Here is a 12,288-nt window from a genome sequence, read left to right as displayed (position 1 = left end):
AGGGGCCCCACTCTGTTTCTGTTAATAAAATGTACTTTCCACTTCTTGATTTATATAATAATTGATATTTGGTAGATGTGGTTTCATCTTATGTGAAATGTTTCTCTTTAGAAGAATTTATACGTGACAATACATTATTATACTAAAACTTATGTGATCATATTTCGTGTAAATTTTACTTCTAGCTAAGTTATGATGTCCACTTTTTCGTTCAAAGAATGAAATATTTACACATGCGATCTTATTGTACAATATCTGGATCTAATACTGCACGACGATGGGAAAAAATATATACCATATGTGATTAATTTCAACAATTAAGTATAGTCATAAAGGTAAGTTTCTTTCCTCTATCCAAATTTGAATCTTCTTATTAAAAATTAATTTAAAGTATTTACATGAAATGATAATGCATATAGTTAGATATTTGAAAAAAAAAATCAAATGACTTATATTATGACACTGTACCAGACCGTATTGTCGCATAAGAAAATAAAAAAAACTAATGAAAATAGTTTGAAAACTTTGAGTTTTAACGATTAAAACAAAATAAAAGGTAAAGTAAATAGTACCATAATTGACTTTTTAATGTAAAAATATAGTTTTCATTAAAGTGAACAGCACCGAAAGTTTTTCGTTAAAATTCGTTGAAAAAAGTTACGTGAAAGGGAACAAAAAAAGTTTAGATTTGAGTAATACTCTACTTTAAACACCAATTTTGATTTGCTTGCCACATCCACACAGCATGTCTTTAATTGTTGATTTCGATGAGTCAACTCTTTGACTGATTGGGATCCAGCTGAGTGCAATACTTGCTTGGTTTCTGTAGTCGCGCTTGCACTTGATCTCTACCGTTTATTTTGTATTTATTTTTCATAAATAAAATAGTAAATATGAAGAATTATTTTGGAGCTATTTTTCAGGATAAATTATTATTTTAAATATATTGACAGTTTTAATATTCTGTTAGGTGATGATTGCGTGGGTTAATAGCTCTGGTTCGTTATATTAGCACCGTCCACTTGTAAGCATGTCATTGGATTAACTAATATGCACTTTCCACTTCTTGATTCATATAATAATTGAGATTTTGGTAGATCTGGTTTTATCTTATGTGAAATGTTTCTTTTTCAAAAAACTTATACATGATAATACATTATTAGACTAAAATAGATGTGATCATATTTTGAGTAAATTTTACTTCTTAGCTAAGTTACGATGTCCACTCTTTCATGCAAACAATGAAGTGTTTACGTATGCAATCTTATTATACAATATTTGAATCTACTAACGCATGATCATGTGAACCATATGTGGTTAATTTCAACAATTAAGTATAGTCATAAGGGTAAGTTTATTTCCTTTCATCTGAATTTGAATCTTCATATTAAAAATTAATTTAAAGTAATTTAGAAATGTTGATTGTGAAAAGAAGCGATTTAGTGTGTCGGCAACACGACTCGATATACAAAGTGATAATGCAAGTAATTGGATATTGAAAAAAAAAAAATCAATGATTTATATCATGACACTTGGTATACAAGACGGTGTTACTGACACAATTAAAAAAAAACTAATGAAAATGGCTTGAAAACTTTGAGTTTTAACGATAAGGATAAAATAAATGGTAAAGTAAATAGTATCAGCATTGACTTTTTAATGTAAAAATATGATTTTTTGCTAAAATAAACAGTACTAAGAACTTTTTATTAAAGTATCATAAAAAAAAATCTGTGAAAAGCAACCAAAAAAGTTGAGATTTGAGTAATACTCTACTTTAAACGGCAATTTTGATTTGCATACCACATCCACACACCACACGGCATGCCTTTATTTGTTGATTACGATGAGTCAACTCTTTGACTGTTTGGGATCCAGCTGAGTGCAATATTTGCATGGCTTCCTGTAGTCGCGCTTGCACTGGATCCCTACCATTTTCTTTTGTATTTATTTTTCATAAATAAAATAGTAAATACGAAGAATTATTTTGGAGCTATTTTTCAGGATAAATTCTTATTTTAAATAAATTGACAGTTATAATATTTTATTAGGAGTATGATTGCGCGGGTTAATAGCTCGGGCTCGTTTTGTTTGCACCGCAGACTTGTAAGCATATCATTGGATGAACTGAAGAGGCGTTACGAGGTGCCCATGAGTCAGATTTTTTGTCACGAGCGATGACAACCGTTGGTTCAGATTTTTTGTCACGTGCGATGACAACCGTTGGTTCAGTTTTTGAAGAAAGCTGGTAACCAAAACTGCTGACTATATACTTTTGGGTCCCTATAATCTGTTTATAATCAGCGTGACATCTTTTATTAGACTTATAGACTTTACATGTGTGTCATTTCAGCACATTAACATAATAACTAACGAAATCGTAAATGAATGATCAAATTGATTTACAACAATCTTCAGAGACGACCTTGATTGATTTTGAAATTAAGAAATTAAAATGAGAAGTTAGATCCATTTCGATGACCATTTGTAATAAAATCACAATTCTGAATTGTGAAATGAATTTTGTATTTCTGAGTGTTTTATTACAGTCTAGTGATATTCTTTTTTTTTACTGTAAATGAGTAATTTTAGATTAGAATTTCAAAATCACGAGTTCAATACTAATTTATTCCCACTATGCATCGTTGTATCAAAACAAAAACAAAAACAAAAAAATTAGGAAAATTAATGAAAAGTGCTTGAAAACTTTCAATTTTAATAATAAGAACAAAATAAAGGGTAAATTGAATAGTACCATGATTGACTTTTTAGTGTAAAAATATGATTTTTTTTGTTAAAATGAACGGTAGTGTATGTTTTTCGTTAAAACTCTAAAAAAAATTCTCAAACCAAATTCAATTTGGAATTTTTGGACCTTTGATTGACCCAATGCACTTACTTGGGTGCCAACCATACCAATTCATAGGGCCCAAATATAAGGGACATGTAGGGCCATTTAACCATATGGACTCCAAAACCATTGACCATACAAAGACCAACAAATGAAAACATCAGCCTGGGCCCATGCCACGTCATACTGACATCACTTTCTGATCAAAAGGTGTAACAATGTCACATGCTAAGCAATAGGTAAATGTGTAGCTAAACTTATCAGGTCAGCCCTTTCAGGCTCCCACGAATGGCCTCCCACCACCAACTCCACCACGCTCACCACCACCAACCTCAACCCCCCACCGCCGCCATTTGCTGCACCAGCTCCTATAACACCTGCTGCTGCACCCAAACCCACAACCCCTACCCGCCACCGCCACCAGCCACAGACCCACTTCTCCAAGCCCTCGCTTCTCAGCTCCTCCAATCCACCCCACCAGATCCCTACTCTCCCCACCACAATCTCCGCCCCAAAAACCCTCACCACACCCACAATGCCCACCACCCAAAACACCGTTCCCGCCAACAACCACCACAAGACCAACTTATCTCCTCCCTCCTTTCCCGCATTGAAGCCCTCGAATCCTCCCTCCACCACTACTCCTCTGCCTCGCACTGCTCTCACTCTTCGTACTCCCGCTCTCTCAGAGACTCCGCCGCCCGAGTGATTCAAACCCACTTCCGTGCGTTCCTCGTTCGCAGATCCCGAACCCTCAGGCAGCTCAAAGATCTCGCATTTATCAAGTCTGCTTTCACCTCTCTCAAATCCTCGATTTCCAGTGAAACCCACTTGGATTTTCACGCCATTTCTCAGAAATCCATCAATTTACTTCTCAAGCTCGACACGATTCAGGTAAATAATTTCATGGGTAATTGCAATTTTACTAATTTTTTATAAAGTTACTGCCTTTTTTGGTTGTTTTCTTTGAGGTTTTTGGTTGTGCATTTTGTTTCCAGGGCGGCGATCCGATTGTTAGGGATGGGAAGAGGTCGATCAGCAGAGATTTGGTGAGGTTTTTGGAGTTCATTGATGGGGTTGTTATGAAAAGGCATGGGCTTTCACTGAAAGCAGTGAAGAATGTGAGGTTTGGTCAAAATGTTAACAAACCACGGGTTTTACCCGCCAAGTGCGGTCGCGATATGGGATGGGATCAGAGGGAGAAGATTGAGAATTTGAAGGATAGGATCGAGAAGATTCGCGGGTTTGCTAGAATTGCTGAGAATGATGAGGAAGATGTGGAGCTTGAAGGATTTCAGCGTGACAGTGACGAAGATGAAGAAAACCTTAGACTTCGATTTAAAAATGGGGTGTTGGTGAAAAGGCATGGGCTTCAACCTAAGGTCAAGAAAAATGTGAGCTTTGCAGAGAATGGGAATGTGTATCGGGTCTTTAGCAACTCCGATGAACCAGTCTCGGGTTGGGATGGGAGTGATTCTAGTGATGATCATGGAGAGCTTGTTGAGAACCGTTGCAGTGAGGTTGAAGAAGTTAAGGGCATTGCTCAGGAGACTGAGGAGGACGACGAGGAGGCGCACACCGAGAATGGCGAATCACCACAGGCCAGTAGTGATGGAGAAAGAAACCCCGGAGCTAGAATGACTCCGAGAAGAGAAGATATGTATGAAACCAGAGGCCGTGATCAAGGTCAGAATGAGTATTTGCTATTCTCAGCTCCTTTGCCGGTGAAGATGGAGTCGAAAGCTGATACCATAAAGAGAAATAAGGCTGTGAAACTTTGAAATGAAGGGATGTAACCTGAGTTTTTGTTTTGGGGTCTTACAATTTTTGTGTGGCTCTCCGGGTGGACATTAGGTCTTCGCCATTGTATGGTCCACAAATGTCTTCTAATAATTAGGTTTTGATCGATTAGTGAACACCATGTCCGATGGGTGTTCGATCCATCCTTGCTGCTGCTGAGAGAGGGAGGCTGAAAACCATTCTGTAAGATGTAACCTTCCACCTGAAGTATTCTATGAATTTTGGAAGATGAATTTAACCAAATTTCTTTCGACTTTTTACCATCGTCTGCTTGTTCTTACATTTGCAATGTTTACCTATGAGGTGTATGGCCTGGTAACATTTATTTTCGTACCTAAACTTTCTCACAACAGATGCAAAGACTAACATAATGCAACGTTCATGTTAGAGAAAATGAACGAGAAAATTAATGCAGATTACCGAGACTTATTTCACGGGCTAAAAAGGAATACAGAAAGCCAAGTTCTTCAAAATCTGCAACTGCGGCATTTTATACTGGTTCACTTGATGAGTAGTATCGAAGGCCACAACATCGGAGAAACAGTTGCAAGCAATTCTTGATCTTGTGTCAACCACAAAGCCGCTACTCAGCATCTCTTCTTCGTCAAGCTATATTGCATAATAAAGTGCAGGACCACTGGCTTGCATGACCTTGGAAAAAAACAAGCAAACTTTGGGCTTCAATGCCGAATGTGCTCAACCAGTCTCTTCCAATATAATTGACATCACTCTGCACAGCAAATTCCGTCTGTCCAAAACTGCTACGATCAGCCCAGACATCTGCGGAAGCATCCAAAGACAATCCAGGAGAACTGAAAGAGTTGCTACAACTTTTGTTGGGATCAAAATACTGCTTATTCGACCTAAGAAAATGCCGCATAGCAAGAGTCATCGGCTCATGCTTCTGGTTCTTCTCTAGTTTCGCCACTTACCCTCTCCCATTGTCGCGCTTCCTCGGTCATCAGTGCCTTGCAACCTTCGTAGTGATTGCCCTAGCACGCTCCTCTTTGCATCATCCCCCGAATCTCTCTTTGCATCTCTCCCAGCGAAACCCTTCTCTTGAACAACAAAACTCTCTAGATATAACCGAATCCTACGTCCAATGACCTAGCATCATCTTCGGAAGTAAAATCCATACCCAATGACCAATGTCGGCTCTACAATCCCACCTCGTACTAACTGTGACGAGTCAATCTCCACCCTCTTTGCCATCATCCAACACCACCAAAGCTTCGACGTCCTCTACAACGCAATGTCCTAGCCTTCGCCTTCCAATCCCACAAACGAGTCCACTACCTTAGCTCCGCATTCACCGGAAGGCTCTGCCTCCATAACGATATACCGTTCAATTCCAATCCCCTCCTGCATCCTAAATTAGAGGACACCCTTCATTTCCGAAAGCAAAAATCTTACAAATTGAATATTTTGAATTTGGAGCAAGTTTCACCACATGAGTAGATGATTTTTCGAGTTTTCTTCTCGTTCACTACAAGTGACAACCAAGAATAAGATAGATAGGCCACAACAATCACATCTCCAATGATTTACGGTTTTGCATAATCGTTGATGTTTTATGAAAATTGAACTTCAAATCCGTACCAGAAGAAAGGTTATAAAATTATTCTTTATTGCAAAAAAAATGCAAACAGATATTGGTCAAGGGTGCTCAAAATTAATAACTAATTACACCTTTAAACCCAAAAACTCAAACTTAAAGGCTTAAAATAGAGAGCGTAAGCCCCCAGGAGTCCAATGAGCTACAGCATATCAAAAGTTCCCTGAAATAACTCGTCAACAGAAGTGAAAATCTCGCAAACCTGCACAAATCAAAGAATTGTGACAACAATATGTCACGACCGCTACAAACATCGAAAGTACAACAATTACGCTATATAGAGAGATCCACAAGACATAAGTAGCCACCCATCAGGAGGTCACATGGGGAACAAGTCTCAAATTGGGTTGGTCATGTGCAAAGAACAGTGGTCAGTATCGAGAACAGTTGGCTCAACCATGACTAAAGGTAAATGAAGCAATGCATAATCTCGATTATCAGACTGTTGTTATAAGTCATGACTCATGACCAATAAATAGAACTCATCTTTGCAAAATCAAATGCTTGTTGTACAGTTTAGACAAATCACGCAGCGGAATTTACTCTGATATCCAAGTATCATGTTTTATGGTTAAAAGTTAGAAGTTAGAGCATGTCTTTCCGGCTGGCATGGATTTTTATTGGAGTAGGTGTACTGAACATCCTCGGACATATTTCAATATAACTTGTCTTTGCAAAACCGACTTTAAGGATACTTTTAGAGGTTAAATGTACCGAACCTCTTTGAACTCGTTTTTGCAAAACTGACTATCAAGGAATAATTTTGCCAAAGAGCATTCGGGAGGACAAGACATCCTTCTATACATTGACAAATCAAACATTGAGGAGCCAAATTTGTGATTTGATATCGTTATTTGTGCATTAAGTTTGACACATAATCTTTCCAAGAAAGAAGCAAAACACCCAGTGACTCAGATCATGCAGGCTAAGTTGGAATTAAGAAATAAAAGAGTTCTAGGATTCCCAGCATTTCCTACAGCAATTGAGACCAAAAGTTTCAATTTTTACTTCCTTGCCCAAATTATGCACACAAACCCCATTAATCAGACATAACCAAAAACCCTAATAAAACCCAGATTAACAAAAACCCAACAAATTGAAGAAATGGCGCAAGCAAATTCGAATTAGATTAGAATATTGCTCCAATAAATTTTAAAAAAAAAAAAAACCCAACAATATTAAGGAAAATTAATCATATTTAGTGTACAAGACAGGGGATTTTACCTGGAAACGAATCAATTTCAGTACTTGATTGGGTTCTGAACCTCCATGACGCTCTTGAGCTTCGGAGCGTAGAGAGAGTAAACGAGAGCCTGCCGATTGGCGACCTCCAGCTGAGCCTTCCCGTCTGAGAAGGCGGAGGAGATGGCAGACGGGTCCGAAAGGTTCCGATTCAGACGAAAACCGTCGACGGCTCGGCGTTTCGTGTACTCCCTGATGTTGTAGTCGGAGAACTTACGAGCCACTCGAAGGAAAGAGCGGAACATCGTGAGCACCTCAGCCCGAGAAGAAGCTCCGGCCGCCACAACCATGGTGGTGGTTATCGCGCCTCCTCTGAGCTTTCCCGAGAGCAGAAGAATGTTCGAGAGAAATTGAGAGAGAGTGTGAGGGAGAGAAACACTCCGAACCGGCTCTGAACTCTGAAACGAAAGTATGCGGCCTTCGTTTATTGGCTTCCCCCAGCATTTGTGGCACAGAACGCAGCGTTTCACTCTTAAGGCCGACCGGCTCCAATGTTGAGACCCAAAACCAAATATTTGAACAATTGTGAACTGTTCAATTTCTAGAAAGTTAATCAACAGTCCAGATTAACATTCAATTTTTTTGCTAATCTTTTAATTTTGATTTAACAGTCCATATTTGGAAGATTAAAACCTGGTTACAAATTTTTTTTTTTGTTAATATTTTGATCTTGATATAACGGTTCATATTTGCTTTTTTCGAATTCCTCTTTATTATTTATTTCTTTTCCAACCTTGGTATCAAGTGATATAAAAAGAGGGTCTTTCACAGATCCTAAATCATACCAATCAAATTTCAAAACCTAATCCCCAAATCGAAACCCTTGACGAAGCAAGGTGAAATTCATTACTTCTGTGCACTACAACAGTCCGAGGTGGTGGAGAGACAAAGAACATGCACAAGTAAATGGTGGATTGTCATGGTACGGATTAGGCCTTCCTCTTCATTCTATTGAGTCTCGAATTCAAACCATCATTCTTCCCCTTTTCTTAGTATAGTATAGAGTAACAATATCATTTGTAACGATGAACACGCACAAGTACTTTGAAAAAACAATATATTTATCCATCGAATAAGAAGATAGGTGCACAAAAAAAATTAATTTGATCAATAAAAGGAGGGAACTATTCCGATATTAACAAATAATTTCAGGCATTCAAAGAATGATAGAATGATGATAAAGTGAAATATAAGTGTCGAGAAAAATAATTTAGATCCTTGCTCTGGGCCTTAGAAACCTCAGGACCGGCCCGGAATGGCAAATGATGCTGGGGTTGACGGAAGCAAATTCAAGAAGCTCCTGATCAGACTCAAATATGGCCATTTCTTGTTCATCAAGGGTCACCCAAGCTTCGATACCATCTTGCTGTTTTGTGTCCAGCAACCGAATTACGTTCTTTTGGACGATATGGTTGGTGACCCACGCAGGTTTTCCCCAGCCAAAATCCATTTCATATACAGGAAGCTTGCACAAGCTTGTGGTCCTGTAAAAGTTTACGCCTTCGTTCCTCTTAAAAGGATCAGCCTGCTTTCTCATGAACTCAGACACCACCAAGAATCCTTCCTCACATTTAAATATCTTCCAGAAATCTGTCGCTGCTTGCCTCATATTGCTCACTAACTCGTGTAACTCGGTCTCATTTGCTCTGAATACCACTTGTAGTGGCCAAAACCAGTTCCCCATGACATTTTCTGATATCTCGGGGACCATTCTTTTGCGGAAGCTTATCATCTGGGACAGCACCGTTGCCCTCGTCGAACTCTCAGGCTGGCATTGACGGGAAGCAGCAACAGAACATTTCAATATGATAGCCAGAACTAGGTTTACATGTGATGGGATGAAGGTTTGGACTGCACTCCCAATTTTGGCCTTCAGACCGGCTATCTTTGAGACATCGAACACAAACCTTCTTGTAACTAAATTTTGACTTTGGATTTTCGATGTGGCGTTGATGGACAGCAAGGGTAAATCTCTGCTAGGAGGCAACAAAGACCCTCCAGTAAACTCCGGTTGCACCAATTTCACTCCGAGGATTCCATCGTTGCGGTTTATTGCTGCCCATGTTCGCGCGAATGTGAGGAGTGATGCTGCATCTGCAATCTTGTGTGAAGGGGATATAGCAACAACGATTCCTCCACAGTTGAAAAAGCTAATCTGAACAAACAAAAGTACATGTCCCAAACCTAATTGGGCGGTTTCGGGATCATTATCGGCAATAAAGTGGTTGATCAACTCGGGATTGGGTTGTTTGAGAAAGTCTGAAAGCTGGCAGTTAACTTGGGCCTCCAGGAAATGAGCCCCTTCATCGTTGCACTCAACCAACGCCGAGCTTTTGAGCCGGCCAGTGGATAGAAGTGAACTAAAGCATTTGATAGAGACTCTTGCAAGCGCTGAGATGTTCTGGTCTCTGAAGTTTCGGAAGCAAAACCGGAATCGTTATGGTTTTCGTAGAACCATAGGATGGTTGGATATAGAGTCGAAGGAAAAAATTGGTCGTAAAGAGAGAGGTTAAGAATTCTGTTGAGATGAGGAGTGGGAGATGATGGTTTGATGATCTTTCTTGAGGTGATTTCCACCAGTGAATTGATATCAGCATTACAAATTCCGAATGTCATGGTACTCTAGATTGGGAAGGTAGAAAATTAATTAGGATGAAGCAGTTTGTCTGAAACAGAAAGAGATATTGGGGGAGAGAAACTACTATGCGTATAAAATTCCCATCCCATGTTAGGTTGCAATTATTTTATGGAAACGTTGGTTGTCCTTGTTACCTAATCAATGAACCTTCCTTTATATAATAAAACTATGTATATAAGTACATAACATGTGAACGGTAACGATTCTCACAAGTCAAACGGCCACAACGGGTTCATGTTGTTCCGCTGTATTATTCACATGTTAGATTTGAAAATTCTTCATATACGGGGGAGCATGTTGTCTCCATTGCATGGGAAGTGACGGTCAGCTCCGCCCCAAGTGGCAAGGGATCCAGCTGTCCAATGCTAATATTTGAACAATTGTGAACTGTTCGATTTCTAGACCGTTGATCAACAGTCTAGATTAACATTCAATTTTTTTTTTTGCCAATCTTTTGATTTTGATCTAACGGTTCATATTTGGCAGATTAAAACCTGATTACATTTATTTTTGTCAATTTTTTTATCTTGATGTAACGGTCCCTATTTGCTTTTTTCGAATTCCTCTTTATTATTTATTTCTTTTCCAACCTTGGTATCAAGTGAAATAAAAAAAGCGTCTTTCACATATCCTCAATCATACAAATCAAATTTCAAAACCTAAACCCCAAATCGTAACCCTAATTAAAATTGACGAAGCAAGGTGAAATTCATTACCTTCTGTGCACTATAGCACTACAGCAATCCGAGGTTATTCTGCCTCTTCAACAGCAAACTTAATTTCTTCGCCAGTCGACGACGCCCAAATTGAACATGCACAAGTAAATGGTGGATTGTCATGGTATGGATTGGGCCTCCCTCTTCATCCTATTGAGTTTCGAATTCAAATCATCAGTCTTTCTTTTTTCTTAGTCTAATATAGAGTAAAAATATCATTTGTAACGATTAACACGCACAAATACTTTGAAAAAACAACATATTTATCCATTGAATAAGAAGATGGGTGCACAAAGAAAATTAATTTTCTGCTTTTTTCTTTTTCTATTGAATTTTTTTTCCTTCCTACCTTACTTTATTTTTATTTTTTTGTCAAACCTACCTTACTTTGTTTAGATTCAAATACCTTTAGATATATATATATATATCCTTGTTTTGCTGCTCGTCTTTTGCGAGTGGAGCCCGCCTCGTTTTCTATGGACCAGGTGCAACTCGTTATGTGTGAGCGGAGTCCACCTTGTTTTGGCTGCATCGAGCCCGTCTAATACCCACGTTTTTTTGTTAAAAATGAAAAAAAATTTATTTTCCTGCAATATTTTCCTTGCGCATTAAGGAAAACTTTATAAGACATTTGGAAGCGGATTTACTACTTATTGAGCAACAAATGTATATTTAGTAGAATATTTAGTGAAAACTAAAAAATAAGTAAAAATATGGTAATGAGGCCCAAATCATTGTAAATTGTTCTACCCTCAAGAATACCAACGAAAAGTGTTACCTTAATTTTCAAAACTTCAATGAAAGCGAAGGTGAAAATAAATAGATTGATAGATGATTTAGGGCTAGGATCGGTACCACGCTACCGATCTTTCCCTATTCTAATTTATTTACTTTATTTGAGTAACCATTATTAAATTTAAATATCTTTAAATTTAGATTCTAAATCGTTGATTACAAGTGTTTAGATATGAATTTTAAAATATTTTATACGAAATAATATATTTTGAAGAACATGAATATGATAGTTTGTTGTTAAGGTAATAGAAATACAAGAAAAATTAACAACAAAAAAAAGAAAAAGAAAAAAAAAGCCATTTGAAAAGCCAGGATCGTTATGATACTAGCGACTTATACGAGGTGCAGTCACTATCTCCCTCGCGACTGAACATCCACTCAGTCGGTGGAGAAGTACCGATCGTATCATTTTCTATTTTATTTATTTATTTTCTACTTTTTTTTCTTTTTCCTAACACCCACGTTTTTTTGTTAAAAATGCAAAATTTTTTATTTTCATGCAATATTTTCCTTGAGCATTAAGGAAAACTTTATAAAACATTTGGAAGCGGATTTACTACTTATTAAGCAACAAATGTATATTTAGTAGAATATTTAAGCCGAAAACTAAAAAATAAGTAAAAATATGGTA

The 12,288-nt window shown here is 37.8% G+C and overlaps 2 protein-coding genes and 1 pseudogene across 4 annotated transcripts; 1 reads left to right on the top strand and 2 right to left on the bottom strand.

Annotated features, from left to right (window-relative positions):
• The first annotated feature begins 3,124 nt into the window (after positions 1 to 3,124).
• On the top strand, positions 3,125 to 4,914 carry LOC103955678 (BAG family molecular chaperone regulator 8, chloroplastic-like). Its single transcript, XM_009367578.3, has 2 exons — positions 3,125 to 3,745; positions 3,850 to 4,914. Exons 1-2 carry the CDS (start codon positions 3,140 to 3,142, stop codon positions 4,630 to 4,632), a joined length of 1,389 nt encoding a protein of 462 aa, XP_009365853.2. The 5' UTR covers positions 3,125 to 3,139; the 3' UTR covers positions 4,633 to 4,914.
• A 95-nt stretch (positions 4,915 to 5,009) lies between these two features.
• Positions 5,010 to 7,987, bottom strand: LOC103955677 (LYR motif-containing protein 4). 3 transcript variants are annotated; one of them, XM_048577987.1, is made up of 3 exons: positions 7,967 to 7,987; positions 7,491 to 7,894; positions 5,010 to 6,020 (listed from the first exon to the last, which is right to left on the bottom strand). In XM_048577987.1, exon 2 carries the CDS (start codon positions 7,796 to 7,798, stop codon positions 7,508 to 7,510), a length of 291 nt encoding a protein of 96 aa, XP_048433944.1. In that variant the 5' UTR covers positions 7,799 to 7,894; positions 7,967 to 7,987; the 3' UTR covers positions 5,010 to 6,020; positions 7,491 to 7,507. The 3 variants fall into 3 exon arrangements, with proteins under 3 accessions (XP_048433944.1, XP_018505060.1, XP_009365852.1); XM_018649544.2 differs by having other exon boundaries at positions 5,010 to 6,137; positions 7,967 to 7,986; XM_009367577.3 differs by lacking the exons at positions 5,010 to 6,020; positions 7,967 to 7,987 and adding an exon at positions 6,260 to 6,468.
• Positions 7,988 to 8,548: 561 nt separating this feature from the next.
• On the bottom strand, positions 8,549 to 10,218 carry LOC103955778 (annotated as a pseudogene).
• Between the last annotated feature and the right edge of the window lie 2,070 nt (positions 10,219 to 12,288).

The sequence above is a fragment of a genome, unplaced genomic scaffold (genome assembly GCF_019419815.1).
Source record: "Pyrus x bretschneideri cultivar Hongxiangsu unplaced genomic scaffold, Pyrus_bretschneideri_v1 Contig12, whole genome shotgun sequence".
NCBI classification, from domain to species: Eukaryota; Viridiplantae; Streptophyta; class Magnoliopsida; order Rosales; family Rosaceae; genus Pyrus; species Pyrus x bretschneideri.
The sequence above is the reverse complement of the archived record's forward strand: the minus strand, read 5'-3'. Positions and strand labels throughout refer to the sequence as shown.